At 43.2% G+C, this 23470-nt stretch overlaps 2 protein-coding genes across 6 annotated transcripts in view; both read left to right on the top strand.

Moving 5' to 3' along the window:
* sik3 (SIK family kinase 3) overlaps positions 1–10905 on the top strand; it is a 96583-nt gene extending 85678 nt beyond the window's left edge. For 3 of the 5 annotated variants that reach the window (XM_056283507.1, XM_056283503.1, XM_056283506.1), the window contains 6 exons: positions 276–403; positions 1279–2045; positions 4186–4340; positions 7387–7516; positions 7644–7770; positions 8104–10905. In XM_056283507.1, the coding sequence (XP_056139482.1) occupies positions 276–403; positions 1279–2045; positions 4186–4340; positions 7387–7516; positions 7644–7765 (1302 nt within the window). In that variant the 3' untranslated portion in view covers positions 7766–7770; positions 8104–10905. Of the gene's footprint in view, positions 1–275; positions 404–1278; positions 2046–4185; positions 4341–7386; positions 7517–7609; positions 7771–8103 lie in introns of those variants that run through there. The other 2 variants (XM_056283505.1, XM_056283504.1) reach the window with 2 other exon arrangements.
* A 5248-nt stretch (positions 10906–16153) lies between these two features.
* On the top strand, positions 16154–22437 carry LOC130116140 (transmembrane protein 25). The gene is made up of 8 exons (XM_056284092.1): positions 16154–16232; positions 16609–16953; positions 17974–18264; positions 18537–18668; positions 18798–18831; positions 19926–20035; positions 22097–22183; positions 22364–22437. The coding sequence occupies exons 1-8, from the start codon at positions 16154–16156 to the stop codon at positions 22435–22437; spliced, it is 1152 nt and encodes a 383-aa protein (XP_056140067.1).
* Positions 22438–23470: the final 1033 nt, after the last annotated feature.

Genomic DNA, 23470 nt, shown 5'->3' with positions numbered 1-23470 from the left:
GGTACAAATATTTAAGTCGGATAAGGCGGTGTCTAGCATTGTTTGAGCATGTATGTCTGTGCTGCAGGCTTCCCTCACAATTTTAATCAGATATCTACAGACCCAACGCTTCCTCCCATTTTGTCTTAATACCTTCAGACAAGGGTAAATCAGCCTGCTGTAAGGTGTCATAGATATACAAGTTTATCTGAGCTTGATGGTCTTTTACGACATACATCTATCATTGAACAGTTGGCTGCCGAGTTAATTTGTTATTTGCTTGTTTTTTTGCACAGGTGACCATTCAGGTGCAAGAGGTGGAACTTGGAGGTGGCACACAGAGGCAGAGTAGCTTCTTGTCCACACCATGTGGACACCGGGTCCTTGGAAAGCAGCTAAGTGCAGACAATGCTGAGACGCACAGGTGACCCCACCCAACCCATCACCGTGTACTCTGGTGTTTGCCAAATGCATCAAACACTATCAACTCTTTCTTTTTTGTACTTTTAGTTTTTTCTTACTATTATTTTTTCTTTTTTTTTCATACATTTTGGTTTTTGCTATCATTTTAGCAGTCTTACAAACACCTTCATACTGTTGGCCATATTTTCAGATTCCTTCAGAATTTTCACCAGCTTTTTTTCCATTGCTTTTCTTTAGTTGGCTTTTCTTTTCTCTTGAATTTAGATTAAATAATAGACTTCCCAAATCTAAACTAATATTATATACTCAGCCCTTTGTTAGTCAGACCACAGAATTAATTTAGAGATAAGAGGTTAGACTTTAAGATTGTCCTTGTAATCGATATTGTCACCAATATGTTTTGATATCCCAAAACAAACGTTGCCGGGATGACCTCATCAGTGAATACTTCACCTCAGTTTTAGCTGGGTGAGTGGTTTGATGTGAGTCGTGGAGAAGTAGCTGTAGAGTTCCCAACAGTTGGAATCATTGTCTCACTGTGCTGTTATTGTCAAGTTGGTAGTACCAAACCGACTTAAGACCAGTGATATTCTGTGGAATTAGATTTGTTTCGGAAGTATCAAACAAAACTTTTTAAGCATCAAACAAAGTATTTACTGCTCTCAGTAAATACTTGTGACCTAGACTTGACCCAATTTAATTGCTAGATTCTCTTTGTGTGGTGATTCAATGGAGGCCAGTTGTAGATGGTTTAAAGCTCATAGTTAGGGCAATGTGTTAGTACTGTGTCTATGTTAGTCGGTAAATTTAGATATTGTTGATGCTGGTGAGCATTTTTTTGATTGTCTTTTTCACTCCCTCCTTCTTTCTTTTCAGTCGTAGCCTTGGGCGCTTTTCGTCGGGCTATGACCAGGCCCAGTTTAACCCCCACCTCTTCTCAAATGATGCTGCATCACGGGGTGCCTCTGGTGTTGTTGGCTCCTACAACCCTTACTTACAGGGAGCCTCCCTCAAAGTGCCCGGCTTGGAGGGCTACCAGAGTGGAGCAGTTGGGACCAGTGGCTACGGTAGTCCCTCAGCGCTACAACAGGCCCTGCTCTCCCCCACCCCATTGGAGTACCGGTCCCCACAACAACACGTCACTCCCACCCTGCAGGGTCTCCTTTCCCCCCGCCACTCCCTTACAGGCCATGCAGACCCCAGGCTGCCCCCCCAGGACCTCGCTGCCCTGCTGAAGAGGCAGAGCCCCCGGCCAGGACCAGCACCCCCGACCCCACCCAGCACTGGGCCCCAGGACTATGGAGAAATGCTGCTGCTCCGCCAGCTGAGCCAAGGTGAGACCCTGGAACCCCCCACCCCACAGGGAGCGTCTGGAACCCAACACTACCACCACCTCCTACAGATCCGACCCCCAGAGGTCCAGCCCCAGCAGCATCCAGCCCAGGCTCCCTGTCCTGGCCTGCCCCACTCGGAGAGCATGGAGGAGGATGAGTTACCTGCTGGGTACCACCACACACATGAGGGCCTGCTTGCCAAGGCTGGGGAAGGGCACGAGCTGCTGGGACCACCCCAAGGAGGCACCCCACCCTACAATTCCCCTACACACAGGCATGGCTACATAAGGACTGCTTCAGCAGCCAGAGGTAAGGCTTAGGGGGATAATTAAAAAGCTCTCTAGCCCCTATAGATAAGGATCAGGCCTTGTATTAGACTGCAGCATCTTCAGATTGGATCAAAGGGAGTAAATCTACCATCGGTGTCAGTCATCCCATCACTTAACACGTTGCGCTGTTGTAGACTTTAAAATTTGTTCTGTATTAGTCTCCATTCTTGAATGAGGCTTCTGCAATCAAGAAGGAATTTTGAGGAGGATGGCAGCAAGTTATAACAAGGATTTAAAAGAATTACCTGGGTCTCTTAAACAACTACAATTCACAGAAGGGAAAGACTGCACGAAAAGACAGAAGACTAGAATATATAGGACAAGGATGCAGGATTCACTGTGCTAAACTGACAGTCTGTATAAGACCATACTTTGATCACACAAATCACCTCACCTTCTTAAGTTAGAAGAGAGAATTTCTCACATAAGCGAGTTCTTTCTTCTCAGGTGAGAGGTGGAGTTGTTCATGTGAATGAGCTCATTTGGTTGGAGATCAAATGATACGAGAGTGAGCAGAAATGGCATCAGTTAACAGAATACATGTACGCATAATTTTTATCTCCACCAGGTGGTAGCGTGGAGGGGATTATGCATTTGGTTCTGTGCGTGTGCGCTTGTGTGTGTGTGTGTGTGTTTCCGTGTGCGTGTCTGTATCTGTCCGCAGCTAATCTTGCATTCTATTGGGCCCATTGGCCTAATATTTTTTGTGCACAGTTATGACTGTGTTATTAAGACCCTCTTGTGGTTGCAGTGATTGAAAACCTTTGAAAAATGTTTGTTCTCGCTACCGCCGCTCAACTCTTTCACTCGCTTGACCAACACTGCTCTCTGTCGCTGCCTGATCTGAGTCAACTGTAGATGTGAGTCGCACGCATGCACATGGTTGACTTAGATCGGGCAGCAACAGCGTATGAGTCTTGAAAGCAAACGAGAGGTCGATCATATTTCACAAGTCAGCAAGTCATTCCAAGTTGGTCAAACTGCAGTGTGTTGCTGCCCGATCTGAGTCAACCGTAGATGTGAGTGCATGTGCGAGTAAACGGTTTACCTAGCTTTATCATAATATTAAAATAAAGACAGGGTAGGGGTTAGGCTTAAATGGTTGCATAGCAAACCTTTTCTTTTTGGAAAGTGCAAGTTTATATTAGACTTAGTCGCATTCATGTGAGGGACCGCCTAGGAGTCTGCGTATCCACAGACTGACAGACAAAAGTGTTTCGTTTGGTAGATTTTTTTTTAGCTTGAGCACTGCATATTAAAACTTTTTTTCTTTCTATATTTCCCCTTCAATCGACTTGGGCGCTGTGCAAAAGGCTTATAATGGCAGGAAAAACACTGGTTTTTCTCACCGTGTGTGTGTGTGTGTGTGTCTGTCTGTCTGTCTGTCTGTCTGTCTGTCTGTCTGTCTGTCTGCTGTAATCTCACATACTACTGGGCCTGTCAGCCTAATAATATTTGTTGCACAGTTATGAATGTATGATCAAGGACCTCTCGTAGTTGCAGTGAGTCAGAACCTTTTAAAAAACCTGTTTTATGCTGCAATTGAGTGCTAATTCTTCAGCTGGTTTTTCACCCAAATGTGAGCACCACCTGGTTGGTGAATAAAGGGCTGGTCTGTCACTAGGTCCGAGCACTGGAGAAGGGGAGATACGCCTGGTGGGGATCTGCACTCTACTGAGTGCGCTCTTCTAGTGTTCACCTTTCAGGTCATTTTCCAGAAGGATTTGAGTGTTGAGACCAACTGGCAGTTAGACCTAAGCAGACTAGAGTAATTTTGTAACATGCAAAACTGTTCAGCTGTTTAATTCGATTACCTCTGTGTAGACAAGAGATAAATAGTCCTATATTGCAACTCTCGATATCATAGTTGTGCTTTTAGTATACAAAAGTAACATCCATAACATTGGATTGAACCACAATATTCAGTCCCTTACATAGACTTCTGTTCTCTGTGATTCCTAGGCTTCCCAGATAGAGATGGCTTAACAACCAAGTTCTATCCCATTTCTTTCAATTAAATTAATTTGCCATCATAGCAAATTGTATCGTGTAGACAACCGTTTTGTGTCCTTCATTGTAACATGAACATAACCACAATATCTATTTCCTCTTTACTTCAGATCCAGAACATGTAGAGTGCAGAACCTCGGGACAGGCCATGGATGTGCCTGACCATAATGGTGTGAGCTACTCACGGGGTGCCACCGGTGACACTTACAGGTCTCGTGGGCAGCTACAGCGTCATCACACGATCCAAACCTGCGACGATGCCTATGTGAGTGCAACTGGCTTAGTTTAAATGGAGTTAAGGTTGAGCAATTGTAATTTGTAAAAATTTCATGATGATTTGCATTCACAGGGAAATATTAGATTTTGTGATATTAAAGCAGGTTTTACGCCACCTGTAATTTCCATTTTTTGCTTTAAACACAGCCGTTTTAGATCGTTTACTTAAATTCATTTTTTTCTCCAGACTTTTACTGGATGATTCTTCCACCAGCTCATCCTGCACAAATGTGTTCACACAATGTTCATAGCCATTTACTCTGCTTAACGTTTAATTTCTTTCCACTGAAAACAGACAGCATCTTACCTCCTGAAAGGTCATGAGACTTAAGTTTGGCCTGCATTTTTACAAACACATCGTAATATTTCTGATGTGATAGTGAAACAAAAAAAATGCTACAATAAGGCTCCAACTTCGTTATGTGAAATAACTTTGAAATTACTTAACCTTACACTGCAGTTTTAAGGTTTAAGCTTCAGTGCCAAAGAGATGGATACAGTCACTTCTAAATAAGTCTTTTAAGAAAAGCACTTTCTATGAAGAGTAAGGCAAACGCTAGTTGTTTTAATTTTAATCTGAGCCTCATAGATGCGCTGTGATGCATGGCATGAAACATGGAAATGTCAAAAAATATTGGGTTGTGACGTTTTTCCGGTAGCCTGCCCGTAGACATGTCCTGCCAGCATGCTCTGTCATGAGAAATTTCAGGGAGAGACTGATGGTGTAAGGTAGAACATTCAGTCTTTCCCAGAGCTAGTAAGCATTAAGGATTAAACTACATTTGTTAAACACTATATAAATCCATGAGTCATCACACATATCTCATGAAACCAAGAAACACACTGAGCACATGCATTACGAATAATCCATTTAAATCATAAAAGTGGGGGAGCCCCAGTGGCAGAGCGCGTACCTTAAATAAGGCTGATATGAGTCCTTACTGCAGCGGCCTGGGTTCGAATCGGTCCGGGCCCTTTGCTGCATGTCATCCCCTCTCTCTCCCTTGCTTTTCCTGTCTCTCTCTACTATCGCTATCAAATGAAGGTGGAAAATAAAAAAAAATTAAACTAAATAAATATATATATACTATATATATATATATATATATATATATACACTACCGTTCAAAAGTTTGGGATCACCCAAACAATTTTGTGTTTTCCATGAAAAGTCACACTTATTCACCACCATATGTTGTGAAATGAATAGAAAATAGAGTCAAGACATTGACAAGGTTAGAAATAATGATTTGTATTTGAAATAAGATTTTTTTTACATCAAACTTTGCTTTCGTCAAAGAATCCTCCATTTGCAGCAATTACAGCATTGCAGACCTTTGGCATTCTAGCTGTTAATTTGTTGAGGTAATCTGGAGAAATTGCACCCCACGCTTCCAGAAGCAGCTCCCACAAGTTGGATTGGTTGGATGGGCACTTCTTGCGTACCATACGGTCAAGCTGCTCCCACAACAGCTCAATGGGGTTCAGATCTGGTGACTGCGCTGGCCACTCCATTACCGATAGAATACCAGCTGCCTGCTTCTGCTCTAAATAGTTCTTGCACAATTTGGAGGTGTGTTTAGGGTCATTGTCCTGTTGTAGGATGAAATTGGCTCCAATCAAGCGCTGTCCACTGGGTATGGCATGGCGTTGCAAAATGGAGTGATAGCCTTCCTTATTCAGAATCCCTTTTACCCTGTACAAATCTCCCACCTTACCAGCACCAAAGCAACCCCAGGCCATCACATTACCTCCACCATGCTTAACAGATGGCGTCAGGCATTCTTCCAGCATCTTTTCATTTGTTCTGCGTCTCACAAACGTTCTTCTTTGTGATCCAAACACCTCAAACTTGGATTCATCCGTCCACAACACTTTTTTCCAGTCTTCCTCTGTCCAATGTCTGTGTTCTTTTGCCCATCTTAATCTTTTTCTTTTATTGGTCAGTCTCAGATATGGCTTTTTCTTTGCCACTCTGCCCTGAAGCCCAGAATCCCGCAGCCGCCTCTTCACTGTAGATGTTGACACTGGTGTTTTGCGGGTACTATTTAATGAAGATGCCAGTTGGGGACCTGTGAGGCGTCTGTTTCTCAAACTAGAGACTCTAATGTACTTATCTTCTTGCTCAGTTGTGCAACGCGGCCTCCCACTTCTTTTTCTACTCTGGTTAGAGCCTGTTTGTGCTGTCCTCTGAAGGGAGTAGTACACACCGGTGTAGGAAATCTTCAATTTCTTAGCAATTTCTCGCATGGAATAGCCTTCATTTCTAAGAACAAGAATAGACTGTCGAGTTTCAGATGAAAGTTCTCTTTTTCTGGCCATTTTGAGCGTTTAATTGACCCCACAAATGTGATGCTCCAGAAACTCAATCTGCTCAAAGGAAGGTCAGTTTTGTAGCTTCTGTAACGAGCTAAACTGTTTTCAGATGTGTGAACATGATTGCACAAGGGTTTTCTAATCATCAATTAGCCTTCTGAGCCAATGAGCAAACACATTGTACCATTAGAACACTGGAGTGATAGTTGCTTGAAATGGGCCTCTATACACCTATGTAGATATTGCACCAAAAACCAGACATTTGCAGCTAGAATAGTCATTTACCACATTAGCAATGTATAGAGTGTATTTCTTTAAAGTTAAGACTAGTTTAAAGTTATCTTCATTGAAAAGTACAGTGCTTTTCCTTCAAAAATATGGACATTTCAATGTGATCCCAAACTTTTGAACGGTAGTGTATATATGTATGTGTGTGTGTGTGTGTGTGTGTGTGTTAGAGAGGAGGAGGCAGGTTAGATTTTTTTTTTTTTACTGTGTCAGTGGAGACACTTTGTGTAGAAGTTGGAAAAACTATATGTCAGAAAGGCAGATGTGACATTTTGTAGACTTGTTTTCATACATGATAACATTGAAGCCCTCTAGAAAAGTGCTCTGTGTAAGTGTAATTCTGGGCCTAGTGTCCAAGTATAGTTGATGTTAGTGGCTTTTAGCCTTTTTCAGGTTTGTCTTTGCTCACAATGATTATTCACTGTGTTCAGGACCAGGCGGAGCCGATGTCTGGGATGAGCCTGTTAGCTGGGAAAGCACTGAGCTCCGCCCGCATGTCTGACATCCTCAGTCAGACATCACTAACAGGAAGTCAACAGCTGCACCAGCGGGAAGAGTCAGGTGAGCGGGGTGCACTCTCTAACTGAGCCTGTCTAATATTACGCTAGAAAAACCTCACTACAGGGCCACATATCTATTCCGTCAATTTTTCAGTCTGTATCATGACAATGAATGTCACTCCACGCAGTATGTGACGTGGAGGGAGAACTCCATGCAGCAACCTGCTACCCCTCTTCCTGCACCAGTGACATGCTTCTCAGCTACAAGCCCCCAGACCTGCAGTACAGCATGGAGCAGGCAGGGGTCTAGCACAGGTAGACAGGATTGCACCCAGTCATACACAAGTAGCAGAAGATGGTAATAGTACTATCAATCCCTGGTTCTGGCAGTGGCTAATGCTACTGTTACATTACATTCTCTGATGAAGGCTACTGGAAACTACTTTGATATTGGCTAAATACTGTGTTTTTCTTAGTCATTTTTAAAGTATATATTTATGCACACAACGCATAAAACAAGGTCTGAACCGGCCTGAACTTGTGTGTCATTTTGAATGAAGTCCACAACCTGATAGCTTATTATGAATATCATCGTGTTAGACACCTTCACCCCAGCCTTTTCTCTCCCTCTGTCTCCTTCTCTCCTAGGGGTTACATCCTGTGTATAGAGGTCCATATCAGCCACCCTGAATTGTGTTGACTTGAGTTGAGCAGCATCATGCCAAACCGCCATTGTCTGCCCAGAGAGGTTGCTCTATGTCCGTCTTTCTGTCCCCACCTGTCCCCTGGAGGGCAGTCCAATTGAGTGGGAGTGGGATTAGGAAGGGTTTTTTTTTTTTTTTTTCAGGGTCAAAGTGCCAGCCTTTTCTGCGCATCCAGCAACACCTGGATGTCCGGATTGTCGTTATCTCTTGATTTCACTCCACCGTCTGATTTCAATCGATTGGGATTCCCTTCCTCCCTCTCTCAACTCGCCTTGTCTCCGCTCACCTCTTCCGTTCAAACCACAGCCCTCTGCTGCCCCAGTCTCAGCCCTCCGCGTCCTTTTAGTCCTCTCTTAAATGTTGACATAATGACAAAGTATGAGTGTCATTGGCCGAGGCATTCATTGAGTCAAACTTGCAGGATAATTGAAATTTGAAAAATAAGAATTATAAAATACTTACAGACACACAAAGAAAAATGTATACACACCCCTGCCACAAACCCAAAGTATTCACTTGAAGTCTGTGTGTGTGTGTGTGTGGGGGGGGGGGGTGGACGGGCAGAGGGGACAGTGAATCTCACTGAGTTTTGCCCTCTCCCCCTCTCCTCTCCTTCAGTGGACCATTCCAGAGTGTGTACTCTGAGCCAATGAGGCGGCCCCTCGGAGTGGAGCAGCCCGTTACTTTGGGCTGCGTGGGGATGTTGTCGATCAGGCTCTTTAGGGGCAATGAGGTGGTTCTTCCAAATAGGAGGGCTGTGGCATCGCACAGGACAAACCAGCCCTCTCTTTTATTTCTTTTTTTCTTTTTGTTTCTTTCTTCCCCCTTGTTCTGGCATTCATTTTCTTTTCTTTCTTTTTTTAAATTTCAAAATTAAAAATGTAGAAATGATTTATTGTTACTCTTATTGCTATTACTGTTTCCATGAAAGAAGTTTTATTGTTATTATAATGAATATTATTATTAAAGGAAAAACAACTCTTTGTTGCAAGGAAGACAATATTTTTTTTGGATCACTTAAGTAATTCTGCACTTTCGGTTCAATCTTCTTTCTGTCCTTTTTCAGCCGTCTTCCCAACTTGCCCTCTTGTGTCTTTTCTCATCTCTCATCTCTCTTGCCATCTCATATTAGCCCCATTCTTCCATTCCATCCCCCCACCCCCCTTTATTTTTTTTACCTCCCTTCTCTATCCCGCTCCCTTGTCAGTGATGGTATATTGCGTTTTGGGTAGTTTTACCAGAGATTTGCTCCTTTCCTTGTACAGTGATGCCATGTATAGAACGCTATTGCAATTTGTGTATCGATTTTTTTTTTCTTTTCTTTTTTTATTACTTTTATTTTTAGATGCCGGGGAGGCTCTTTTATATTGCTGTTGTTTATCATTTGTATTTTTGATGTCTTTGAAATATTTGTTTTTGTTTTTTTCCTCTGAATATTGAGATTTCTAGCCAAAAGAGGACAGAGAGAAGAAAGACGGTGCTCTTTCCTTGACGTAAAAATATTTGTTTTAATATTATTATATCAAGACACTTGAATAAGAGTAGAGTAATTATTTTGTGTTGCTTTTTAAAGTATCATTTCAATCATTGATGTTGTTGTGACTGTTGTCATCTTGTTGATGTTGGTCCTGTTTCTGTTGATGGGGTAGTTGTGGTAGGCTAAATAAGGGGTCAGGCTTTGGGCTTTGTCATCTGGGGTTGATTTCGGGTGCTACAGAGACTTAACGTATAAAACACAAGGGATTCGGAACTTGTAAAATAGCTTACATATCATAAACATGACGAGTGTGGAGATGGACAACCCCCCCCCCTTCACGTTCTCTTCCTTCCTTTTACTCCTTCCCTTCCCACTCTGTTCAGCCTCAGATGTCTGTCGCACAACGGACGTAAGCCCTTCCTCCATTGCTGGCCTTGTTACTACAGCAGCCAAGGAGGACACTACTACTACTACAACTACTCACCTACCCTTCTCACCCACCTCTGTCTTTCTTTATCTCCCCTTACGTTGTGCCCCCCCCACCCCCCCGCTGCCTCCATTCCCCAAAACCTGGAACAGAAGATGGGACGAGGCGAGAGGACCCTTGACTTGGAAACTTATTTGTCCTGCCTCCCTGAACCATACGCGAGGAATTTAAAGAGGCGTCCATAGGAATGGACTATTTGAATGGAAGCTTCAACACAGAGGGAACATGAAGCCGTTGCCGGCGTAGGGCGTGTTCCAGCCCTTGACACGTCTGTAGAGGCCGCACTTGGTGTCCGAGGCCTAAAGCAAAAAAAAAAAAAGGGATGGAAGAGATAACGGGAGCAAACTGTCGTTTTTGAGATTTGCGAAAACGATGAGGAGTGGAGTGACTCATGCGGAGACAACTTAAACGAAACTGTGGGGTCGGGGGCGGGGGGGACCAAAGGAGTCGGAGACCTTCTTCAAATTGCACATGTCCTCTGGGTGATTGGAAAGACCCGACACCCCCCACCCCACCCTGCCATTTCAATCTGTCTTTATTCCTTCCTCCCTCCCTCCCTGCTCGTGTGTTAGCCGGCTCTCTGCTCCGCTCCTGCATCTTAGGTTTATTTTATTTTATTTTTTTTTAATTTTTTGTTTGTTTTTTGTTTTTTTGGTTGATTTTTGTCCTTTTTTTATTTGTTTTAAGTACAACAATACTACAGTGCAACAGCAATGATTAAAAAGATTACCAACCAAACTGACATGAATAAATGAATATATATAAATAAAGAAATAATTTAAAAGGTCTCGACGTGTGTTTTTGATGCATGTCTCTGTTGAGGCTTGTGATGTTCAGGATGGAGCAGTGCATTTGCCTGCACAGTGTCCTGTGTGCTGGGCAACAACAGGCCTCGTGTTCTCGTGGAGGAAACAGCCAAGGTGTGAAGTTTGTTCACTCACTACTATTGATTCCTCTGTATTCAGTAATAACTGTGCGCAGAAGTGTTTTAGGTGGGGAAATTGTGAACTCTGTGGGTCAACTATTTCTGTATGGACATGCTTTCTGCTTAAAAAAAATGTCAGTCTCGCCTCGGTGAATGGTTTACGTGACGAGGTTGGAAAAAAAAGACATTTGTCTGTATTCTTCTGACAGCGGCCACACTTGTGAATAGATTGTCCCTGTGGCACCGATATAGTCATGTCCTTAGGAAAGCTAAAACATAACTGCTCTTCTCTGTATATAGAGTGTACAGATGTATGCTGTCGTGTTGTTGCTTTGTCCTTGTTCACGGGATGTCTGAAGTACTGAGGGACATCGGCAGTTTTCTAGACGCACAGCCCAAATGTTCTTCTCTAAACAACCACAAAGGTGAATGGCATGTGTGAAGACGAGGGTGAAAGAATATTAGAAAGCGTTTGATTGAAGTGGTTTTCAAACAGTCCTGGATTCCATTGTACATTTATTCGAAATCATACATCGCTCATATCCTAAAGTTCAAGCCTAAGAATAAATTGTCTCTGGGGGGCAGGTGAGCCTTTAGCAATAGCAGTATAGATTCTTGAGAACGATTGGGAGGGAAAAAAAACCAGTGTCTTAATCCCTTGGACTAATAAAATCCTTATTCATTAATACTTAATTTGGCTTGAAATTGGTCATAAAAGAGCCCCATGGTGTCCATTCTGCATCCACCTTTCCATTGTGTGGTGGCTCCAGGCTTCACAGCTGCACTGCAGACTTTTTTCAGTGGAGCGTAATAGAGCGATGTGTGTGTGTGTGTTTTTTTTGGGGGGGGGGGGGTTACAGCAGGTAGGAGGACTTAAATGCTGGTATGTAAGACCATTTGCTATTCTTTAGGACGACACACTGTTCTAACATTTATACCTGCCAATCGAGTGGCCCAGAAGTGTGATTGCTCTATCTATCTATATATATATATATATATATATATATATATATATATACAGTGCATCCGGAAAGTATTCACACCCCTTCACTTTCCCCACATTTTGTTATGTTACAGCCTTATTCCAAAATGGATTAAATTCCTTTTTTCTCTCATCAATCTACACACAATACCCCATAATGACATAGTGAAAAAGGTTTTGTAGAAACATTTGTAAATGTATTAAAAATAAAAAACTGGAGTCCGCGGTGGCGTAGCGGTCTAAGCATCGGCTTGGTGTCGATGCAGTTGCCCACTGGGGACTGGGGTTCGCGCCCCGGTCTCGTCAGATCCGACTATGGCCGGACTCGATGAAGCAGCAATCATTGGCAACGCTGTCTTCGGGAGGGGGGCGGAGTCGGCTTGTGTTCGTCATGTGAATGCGTCTCTGTGTGTGTGTCGGAAAAACAGTGGTTCGGCTTGGATTCGCCTTGTCACGAAAGTGGGGAGGCGCTTTCCTTCGAGACTGCCGGCCGGAGAGATGCAGTTGGCGAACGCATGCAATACGAGGGTGGGTGTTTGAATTAAAATAGGGATCAATTGGCCACTAAATTGGGAGAAAAAAGGGAAAAATCAGAAATAAATTTAAAAAAATAAAAATAAAAAACTGAAATATTGCACGTACATAAGTATTCACACCCTTTGCTATGACACTCAAAATTGAGCTCAGGTTCATCCTGTTTCCACTGATCATCCTTGAGATGTTTCTACATCTTGATTGGAGTCCACCGGTAGTAAATTCAATTGATTGGACATGATTTGCAAAGGCACACACCTGTCTATATAAGGTCCCACTGTTGACAGTGCATGTCAGAGCAGAAACCAAGCCATGAAGTCAAAGGAATTGTCTGTGGACCTCCGAGACAGGATTGTATCGAGGCACAGATCTGGGGAAGGGTACAAAAAATTTTCTCCAGCTTTGAAGGTCCCGAAGAGCACAGTGGTCTCCATCATTCGTAAATGGAAGAAGTTTGGATCCACTAGGACTCTTCCTAGAGCTGGCCGCCCAGCCAAACTGAGCAATGGGGGGAGAAGGGCCTTGGTCAGGGAGGTGACCAAGAACCCAATGGTCACTCTGACAGAGCTCCAGCGTTCCTCTGTAGAGATGGGAGAACCTTCCAGAAGGACAACCATCTCTGCAGCACTCCACCAATCAGGCCTTTATGGTAGAGTGGCCAGACGGAAGCCTCTGCTCAGTAAAAGGCACATGACAGCCCGCTCGGAGTTTGCCAGAAAGCACCTAAAGGACTCTCAGACCATGAGAAACAAGATTCTCTGGTCTGATGAAACCAAGATTGAACTCTTTGGCCTGAATGCCAAACGTCACGTCTGGAGGAAACCAGGCACCTCTCATCACCTTGCTAATACCATCCCTACAGTGAAGCATGGTGGTGGCAGCATCATGCTGTGGGGATGTTTTTCAGCGGCAGGAACTGGGAGACTAGTCAGGATCGAGGGAAAGATGAGTGGAGCAAAGTACAGAGAGATCCTTGATGAAAACCTGCTCCAGAGCGCTCAGGACCTCAGACTGGGGCGAAGGTGTATCTTTCAACACGACAACGACCCTAAGCACATAGCCAAGACAACGAAGGAGTGGCTTCGGGACAAGTCTGTGAATGTCCTTGAGTGGCCCAGCCAGAGCCCAGACTTGAACCCCATTGAACATCTCTGGAAAGACCTGAAAATAGCTGTGCAGCGACGCTCCCCGTCTAACCTTACAGAGCTCGAGAGGATCTGCAGAGAAGAATGGGAGAAATACCCCAAATATAGGTGTGCCAAGCTTGTAGCTTCCTACCCAAGAAGACTTGAGGCTGTAATCGCTGCCAAGGGTGCCTCAACCAAGTACTGAGTAAAGGGTGTGAATACTTATGTACACGCAATATTTCAGTTTTTCATTTTTAATTAATTTGCAAAAATTTCTACAAAACCTTTTTCGCTTTGTCATTATGGGGTATTGTGTGTAGATTGATGAGAAAAAAGAGGAATTTAATCCATTTTGGAATAAGGCTGTAACATAACAAAATGTGGGGAAAGTGAAGGGGTGTGAATACTTTCCGGATGCACTCTATATATATACTACTATATGAGTGTGTGTGTGTGTGTGTGTGTGTGTGTGTGTGTGTGTGTGTGTGTGTTTATATGTGTGTGTGTGTATTTTATGTACGTATATTTTCATGTACTTTATGTACACACACACACACATATATATATATAGCTTTTCAGAAAGCGTCAATGGTTTTTCCTACATCTATTATATATACTATATATATATATATATATATATATATACGTATATAAAAACAAATCCAGTACTTGTGTTATTCTGTCCTTGTGAATTGTGAACCAAATGCCGACCAAATTGTGAATAATGATGCGTTGTCTTCTTTTCCATACACCAATTTCAGTATTTCAACCAGCCCTTATAAATTTTTCATAAGAAGGAAGGAAGGAATGAGATGTTAAAGTGGTGATGGACACAAACAGCAGCTCAGAGGATGAGAAGATAACTTCCTTTATCCCTCTGAAGTGACAGTTTGGTTTCTCTTCATCCCTCCATCACTTGGGCCTCTCATTACAATCACATGTTCAATCCCCCTCGGAATGCTAGTAGATGGTTGTTAATGATTGATGTGCTGCGTACACTCTCCTCTTTCTGGCTCTCCTCTTTCCTCTCTCACCCTTTACCCCCCCCCCCCCGTACATGCTCTCACGCGCCCTTCTGCTCCTCACTGGCTCTCTCACTCCCCCACATTGTCTCCTCTTTTCTTTCCTTCCTCACGACTCAGCAACTCTGCGCCCACTCTTTTCTCTCGCTCCTTCGCCTCGCTCGTCTGTTTTTACCTCCTTGCACTCAGCCCCCTCTAACGTTTTTCCCCTCCCTCTCCTTCTCTTGCTCTTGCCTCCTCTGCACTCCCTCTCCTCCTCCGAGTGACGACTGCGTGACAGTCTGCGTCAGCCCGCCAGCCAGTGTGTGGATGGCTGCTGCTATGCTGGAGCTGCTGGAGTGTGTTAGCTGCTGTTAGTGTGCGTGTGCGTGAGTGTTTCTGTATGGGTGTATGCAGATGGGAGATCGACTGAGTCAGGGGGTGCTGCCTCTTCTCTGTCATCACCATCCCTCCCTCTCCTCCTCTGCAGCCATGGAGCTCTGGCAGGTTGAATCACAGCACCATCCGCAGACAGGGCTGAGGTAATGCTCAACCATATAAATGAATGCATGTGTATGTATGTGCATGTGTGCGCATGAGTGTTTTCCACATAGGCTTACTTTGCGTACTGATGTGACCGTTACATTAAAATGCCTGCATGAAGCCCTGCACAGAATCTGGGTGTTATGTATGTCTGTATGATCAGCGTCCATATTTCAATGTTTTAACCCCTCACTATCAACCTACTTGAGCTGTCTGTGCCAATGCAAGCCTGGTCCTCACATACGGCTGGAGGCCTGTGTGTTGAGGCTTTGTGTGAGGACAATCCCATGTATCCCTTACTGACAGCAGACTTGTGTATGTGTGTTTCTCATACGGTGTTTCAGTTCCTGCTTTCTTCAAAGGTGACGAAACACTGGTCATGTGACCTGTGTTTCATACGCTATCAGACGTTTCTTATTCCCGTGTTTGCGTCCAAATTCATGCAAAATCAATGTGGCTACAAAAAGGCTTGTAAATAAAAGTGTAGCAAGGTGCAGATATGTAACAACGTCTTTGTCCGCCAGTCCTTCAAATCAAACATGGATAGCTAGTGAAGAATTGAAGATTTCGTGACTCCAGCTCTCATTATGCGTGTATCTCAAGTTTCATTGCACAGTTTATCTGAAGTCAAACTAAACAAGAAGCTGCTTCTCGTCTAATGGCGGACATGTGGATCAATTATATTTTGATGTCTATTTAGTTAAGCCAGCATCTGAATGCTCTGCTCTGTCTTCTCTGCCTCTTTCATTGTCTTTTACGATTGCGTTGTTTTGAGCATGCATAATGACATGTTCTGTTTTACATTTGTTGCAGTTTCTGATGAATCCTTGCACTGATGTAGACTTACTCTCTTTATAGACTTTCCTCTCCCAGCAGCTAGGTGTGTGCGTGCGTGCGTGCGTGCTCCGGTGGGCCAGGATGAAGTGTGTGTGTCTGCAGCAGTGGTGTCAAGCCACAGCTGTCATGTTCATTCACACACTGGCCTGGTCCTGGACAGGTGAGACAGGTCTGGAATAAAACAGGAGCACCAACATTAAATACAAACAAATAACACAATAATAATACAAATATGTTTGTTCTTACAGCTAAAGATAGTACTAGCTAGCTAGCTAGATCTTCTGAAATCTATAGTATATGACAAAACAACATACCAGTTAGAATGTCTCTGTATATAGCTGTTTAGTATTGGTCAGCGTAGATGCAACTTCATCTAATGTTATCTAAATTTGATGGCGTAGGGTTGCATTTTCCCTGATCTTGAGAAATCAGTCAAAACTAAGAAAATAACTTTTACAAAAAAGCTTTAAAATCTATTAAAATGAATTCATAAAAGCATAAATGCTTTTCTCTACACCGCACACCTTCTTCCACAGGCACAATTGAACACGCCCCCAAAATTGACGGATGGCACAAGTCAGCAATCACATTACAGGAGAATGTGACGCACAAATTCAACTGCCAATCCGATGGTTGGGATCCCCGTGCCCCGCCTTTGCTGACCTGGTACCTGAACGGGGAGCGGCAGAGTGAGCCGTCACCACAACACGGGCGTCTAGTGATGACATCACATGAGGAGTCGGAGGTCATGAGGCCCGGGTCACACCACAACAGCACCTTCTCTCTGCGGGCCAGAAAGTGGGACAGAGAACTGGTGTGTGCTGCCGACAACCCTCGCACAGGAGAGAGCTACAATGCCACCGTCACACTCAACGTCCAGTGTGAGTGTGGGCTTACTCTGGTGTTAAAGGACAGTTCAGATGTTCTACAGAAACAAACTATAATCACTTTAAAGAAGGTTCACAATTTTGCTGTTATTTCTGTGTACTTATTGAGAGCTTCTTCCAGTGGCATCATACCCCAATTTGATATTTAAAGCCCTCAGCTTCTTTAAAATTATTGAATTAGCCTACTTTTCTTCTCCAGTAGCCACAATCCCACTGAGGATCAAAGTTTTGTCTTTTCTGATGGAAACAATCAAACTAATTCAACTCGCAACCCAACGGTGTGCTTGTGAGGTTTGTTTGAAAAAAAAAACTATGTGAGATCACTGGAGTGGATTTTAAAGTATTTTTTGACCTAAGCCCTATTTTTCTATCACTAGGAATAAAAACTAAGCGATGGGCAGCAGAATCTTGTTTCACTATTGAGCAAGTTAATGTCAGCCAACTGCTGTGCACCAAACTACAATCTACTCTTTCACCAAATAACATCCATTAAAAACCTCTTTTTTGACACCAACAGGCTCAGGATGTTGTGAGAGGAGTCTGAAGAGCCTTAGCCACAATATTGATCATGGAATTACATAGATAACAATCCATTTCTAACCTGGAGCATAGATCTTGCTCTGTAATCCCATGTGTAGTGGATTGTTATAGGAAGACAACAGTTGCAGTGCGAGAGATTTGGACAGAAGTGCAAAACAGAAAATGCACAAAAGGTCTACCTCTATATTAACTGGCTGTACTGGGATTGTCTTTTCATCCTGGAAGGTATTTTCAGACACCTCTCATGAGATTATGAGCCAAAAAAGAGCTCTTTTAGTTTATGTTATTTGGTGAAGGATTACATTGCAGCTTGGTGCTCAATACTTAATCAATTTAAAAGATTTCACTGCTCATCACCCAGTTTTACCCCTAACAGGAAAAAAATGACTTAGGTTTCACTTTAAGTGACGCTTCCATTTCACAGCTCAACACCTCATCCCTCTCCACATCTCTGTCTTTATCTCTGTCTCCCAGTCCAGCCAGAGATCCTCAGAGTCAATGCTCACTACAGTGAAACCTCAGACCCTGGCCTCTCCCTGGTCCTCTTTGCCTTGGTGAGATCTAACCCCCCTGCCACCATCACCTTTGTGGACCAGTCTGGTCAGTTGGTGGCCAACACCTCCAACTTCCTCATCCTGGACTCACGGAGCTACCCCTGGCTGACCAACCACACGCTGAGGGTGACACTCAACAGCCTATCTGGGAACATCTCACTGAATGCCAGTAATAGTGTTGGAGCGGTGGAAAGCAACCTCACGTTGGCAGGTCGGCAATGGTCACAATCCAAGTGCTGTCAATCAGAGGCTATTATCAAGTCCGATTCCCCCCCCCTCTATATATATTCATACAGTACTGTAGAAGCAAAACGCAGACTTGCATATAAAACAAACAAGCTGTTTTTCCATAAAATTCAGTTAAACCCGTTTCCCTTTCTTCTCTGCTACCCTGTCACCCTAAAAACAAAGTGATGCATTCTTTACCAAGTGTCACAATCACTCCATTAACACCTCACGCTCTCTCACTCTCTTTCTCCCCAGAGTTCCTGCAGTCTCGTGTCGAGGTGCCAATGCTAGGCATTGTGACTGGTGGCACTGTGGCTTTCATGGCCCCCCTAATCCTCAGTCTGATAGTACTCTGTCTCATGCAAAAGAACAAGACCAAGGTTATTGGTGAGAAGCACGTGAAACCAGAGGGTGCTTGGGACAAGAGCTGTAGCTCTAGTAAATATCTTATGTGTACTGTGAAAACTTAGAGATAACAACCAGGTCGTTAACATTTTATACTGCACCCTTTCTCAGATGAGCCACTGGAGATTCTGATGACCAAAAAAAGGTAAAGGACTTTGCCAAACTGCTTGTTTTGCTTGAGTGTCTGTGGACACCTTTCAAAATCTATTTCCATTTCTATGTCATGAGGGATGGAGTGAAAGCTGGCCATCGATGAATGAATGACTGCATTTGTTTATCAATAACATGTGAAGGAGAGAGAAACAATTACAAACGTTGATAAGATGTGATGTAAATAACCTCAGCGTTATTATGCTAAGGGAAATACATACATGGAAATCTGGTTTAAAGATCTAGTCCAATAATTCTATTCAGTCAGACAAGTTGTATTGTGAAATATCAATGTTAGGAGTGACTTTTTTCAGGTTTAGAAGTTTCTTTCCGTTTGTTATAGCTTGTTTAAGTGCCCTGCTCTGATCACAGCCCATTATCAGGAGGTTGAGGGGGCCTTCTGTTCTCAAGGCTCTTAATAGCTAGCTAGCTCGCTAACTTGCATGATGTTGCTAGGCAACTGTTCGAAAACAGACCAATTGACACCGATGGCGATTCATTGATTGTCCAATCATATCAGGGTATCAAATGATGTAATATATTACCGGAAACAAACTGATTTTCTGAAACGGTTTTGATTGTCAACAACCGGGAGAGTTTCTCATGCAGTTTTAATCATAATTTCACAACAAAAGTAGTTCTAATATTTTATGCAACTCTACATTAACAAACCCTCTGTCGAAAAGTACAAGATGAGGAAACGTGATTTATATTGGACTGGATCTTTAAAATGGCACATAAAGGGGCGGGTGAGAGTTTGTACAACATGATGATTATCAAACATGTGGCTCCCAGCTAAAATTAGCGTTTGATTTAGACTCAGAGCACTTCCAGGGAGCTCAGCAGCCATCTACCACCATAGTCACATCTGTCCTATACGAACATTACACTACAACAGCCTACATTTCATCCACAAAATGGCATCCACTCATTTACAACTTCACCATCCATTTCAGCAACATTAGTGTAATAGATTGGAAATATGGACAAAGCTATAAATGCTGAATTTGTACGTGGCATAAAATACATCTAAACATGTACTAGGATACCACTATCTAGTTTTGTCAACTCCCCTTATTATCTTTACAGTGATTCGGCTAATCTAAAGACCGAGATGGTGGATAAAGCTTACCTCCCGAGAGAAAATATGTCTCTGCCTTCCAACATGAAGCTCAATGACCTCAGCACGCTGAGAAAAGGTAGGAGTTCTGTCTCACCTACGCTGCAGCCTGCTGGACCTGACAGGTGTAGGCTGAACTCCACCTCATGGAGTAAAAATAAAAATAAATTTAAAAAAAATTCTGCAACAATTCTTATGTTATCCGTAAGACTTGCAATCTGACTCGGATGCGTTGCTTTCTGTGACACTTGAGCAAAACACAAATTTAGGAAGAGTACAATAAACAGATATTCAGGTTTGGCATTCTCTAGGAGTTCTGGATTCCGGTGTCCGCAAGAATGTAGAAGTAGGTAACCGGGTGGTTAGGACTGTTGCCTCACAGCAAGAAGGTCCTGGGTTCGAACCCCAGGTCCTTTCTGTGTGGAGTTTGCATGTTCTCCCCATGTCTGCGTGGGTTTCCTCCAAGTGCTCCGGTTTCCTCCCACCATCAAAAAGACATGCGGTTACGGGACACTCCGGAAGGACTCGGGTGCAGACACAAAACTTGCTTCCAACTGACTTGAGTTTATTACAGGGGGCCAGCTAAGGCGAAAAGGAATTGGGCTGGGGAAACAGGACCAGGGGGAGAGACCGTGGGGGGTGGAGAGAGCCAGGCAGAGCAGCGATCTGGAGCAAGTGAAAATCTGGAGAACAGGGACCGGAGGCAGAGCAGGATGACTGCAGTGAAAAGGAGGATGTTAGTCAAACAGCAGGTTAAACAATACTGACAAAAACAGATTTCGTGAGCAAGGGCTGGATGCAGTACACTGACGGATCAGAGGCTACGATCTGGCAGGGTGGAAGTGGCAGTGCTGGTCTTTTATAGCAGGTTGGCTTGATTAAGGAATGGGTTGCAGCTGGTGAGGCTCTGCTCACCTGTCTCCATTCACACACAAACAGAGAGAGCCTGACAATCGGGGATTGGCTCAGGTTAAGCAGCCTTTGAGGTGGAGGCTGTGGAAGGAGGGACAGATGTAACACATGCATGTTAGGGTTAATACTCCTGTCTGTGTCCCTGAGCAAGGCAATGGAAAGAAGAAGTGGAGTTGGTCCCCGGGTGCTGCAGCTGCCCACTGGTCCTATACAATAGGATGGGTTAAATGCAGAGATCAAATTCCTTGTAACCTGTACAATGACAAAATAATGTGGCTTTCTTTCTTTCTTTCTTTCTTTCTTTCTTTCTTTCTTTCTTTCTTTCTTTCTTTCTTTCTTTCTTTCTTTCTTTCTTTCTTTCTGTCATTCGTTCTTTACATCAGTCAAGTCTATTGCATCTGAGAGGTACAGAGACATCACAATTTTTTTAGCACTTCTAATAAGAATACAGCAGCCGTGTTAGGTTTATAAAGATGTGAACAATAGAAAGGAGCGGTGGTGGATGGATGAATGTAGTATATAATGATATCTTCAGTTACTGGTATCTGAGATTAAGTAATGGGGTTCAACTAGTTGTTCAGGAGGGTAGAGACCCTTCTGGTCCTACTGATGGGTGACAAATAAAAGGAAAAAGCTGAATGCTTAACCCCTACAGTGAGGGGGTCCGGGGGCTCAGTTATGCTGTGGTGGGGGGGGGGCATTTTCCTGGCATGCTTTGGGTCCACTTGTCCCCTTAGAGAGAAGGGTCACTGCAAACACAAAGTTATTCTGAGTGATCGCCTTTATCCCATGATGAAACATCTCTATCCTGATGGGAGTGGTCTCTTCCAGGATAACAATATACCCATCCACAGGACATGAGGGGTCACTGAATGGTTTGATGGGTATGAAAATGATGTAAATCACATGCGATGGCCTTCCCAGTCACCAGATCTCAACCCAACTGAACACCTATGGGAGATTTTGGACCAACGTGTTAGACAGTGCTCTCCACCACCATCATCAAAACACCAAATGAGGGAATATCTTTTTGGAAGAATGGTGCTCCATCACCCCAGTAGAGTTCAGAGACTTGTAGAATCTATGACAAGGAGCATTGAAGTTGTTCTGGAGGCTCCTCGTGGTCCAACACCTTACTAAGACACTATGTTGGCTCTTCCTTTCATTTGTCACCTGTCTGTATATATGTGTATGCTTTTTTACCTCTTTCCTGTATTTCTCCCTGTAGCGCAGGAGACAGCCCAGCAGAACAGTGTAGGTGACAAGAGGAAGAGGGAGGAAGAGGAGGATCTGTCTGCTGCCTATGCTGCCAGAGGTCAGAGAAATACTCTGATGCCATTATATTTTCCTTTTTTTTGCACAGTTGATAGGATTTGATATAAAAACAACAACGATTTTCTGTTTTTATTGCCTGTATTGAGAATATTTTTGAAGTATTTATGCATCATTTAAAGTATATTCTTTCCAAACTGGTTAACCTCCATGCTTCCTATAGGTTTTGCCAGGTACCCCATGGTGGGCTACTTCTATAGGGTCAACAGCACAAGCAGCGAAGAAATATGGCTCTAAGTAACCTCAAACACACACACACACACACACACACACACACATTTTGATAACCTCCGCGATCAACAAAGCGTCAACAACAGTTTGGCCATTTAATTGAAAACCCAGAACAACTGCCAGTCATCGATTCAACAAATCGTCAGTCAAACACAAACTGGGTCAGTATGACTGAAAAGGAAACCACAGCATTATGCTCTTGCCGTGCACCATTACAGAGATCCTGGTTGATGTCATGGTTTTCAGTGCTGCTGGACTATATACAGTATATATTCTTTGACTTTACCCCCGCCCCCCCAAATATCCGTAGGCTATATAAAAAAATTTATGTATGTACATGAATATCAGTCTAACCAGGAACTTGTCACTTATGCACAAATACAATGTTGCAGTTTGTCTGTAAGTAGTGTTCATGATGAGAGAACACTATAGCGTTGTATCAAGTGAACAATATAGTTTCTCTCAGGTAAAATCACATTCTGAATTATAAATGAAATAATACATACTGTAAACCATATTCTGCCTATTTCAACACTACTTCCTCATATGCTTATAATCCTCTTCCTGTTACATCAAGGAATGCTCCGATGTTCTTTCTATGGTCACATCATAGTGACCCAGATTATATGTGAGACAGTACATTCTGATGAGGAATTCATTACGGTGAACGTTGCCCCAAGATATTATATAAAAAAAGTACAATCTATTTATAAATGGAGTTTAAAGTTACATTTACTGTATATTTGTATGCATATATATGTGTATAAAGAATGAGTCTAATAAAGATAATGTATGGAAACCAGTGTTCAAAGTGGGTCAAGGGTCTTCCATTCTATATCAGTATGGCTCAGGATTTGCTTCAACCAATTTGTTGTCAAATGTATCGATCGGTTATCAATAGGAGCTCGTGCATTTTTAAAACATATCCAATGACAGGGTTTGGCTGCATGCAACACCTGAACACTTAAACTTGTGTCAGGTCAATCAATCAATCAACCGACCGACCGACCGATCGATTGATCGATCAATCAATCAAGTT

Source organism: Lampris incognitus, chromosome 7, assembly GCF_029633865.1.
Source record: "Lampris incognitus isolate fLamInc1 chromosome 7, fLamInc1.hap2, whole genome shotgun sequence".
NCBI classification, from domain to species: Eukaryota; Metazoa; Chordata; class Actinopteri; order Lampriformes; family Lampridae; genus Lampris; species Lampris incognitus.
The sequence above is the reverse complement of the archived record's forward strand: the minus strand, read 5'-3'. Positions and strand labels throughout refer to the sequence as shown.

Coding starts and splice junctions, on each gene's coding strand:
- LOC130116140 (XM_056284092.1), top strand. CDS start 16,154: ATGAAGTGTGTGTGTCTGCAGCAGTGGTGTCAAGCCACAGCTGTCATG. Junction 18,832..19,925: donor ATTCTGATGACCAAAAAAAG/GTAAAGGACTTT, acceptor TTATCTTTACAG/TGATTCGGCTAATCTAAAGA. Junction 22,184..22,363: donor TGCTGCCTATGCTGCCAGAG/GTCAGAGAAATA, acceptor TGCTTCCTATAG/GTTTTGCCAGGTACCCCATG.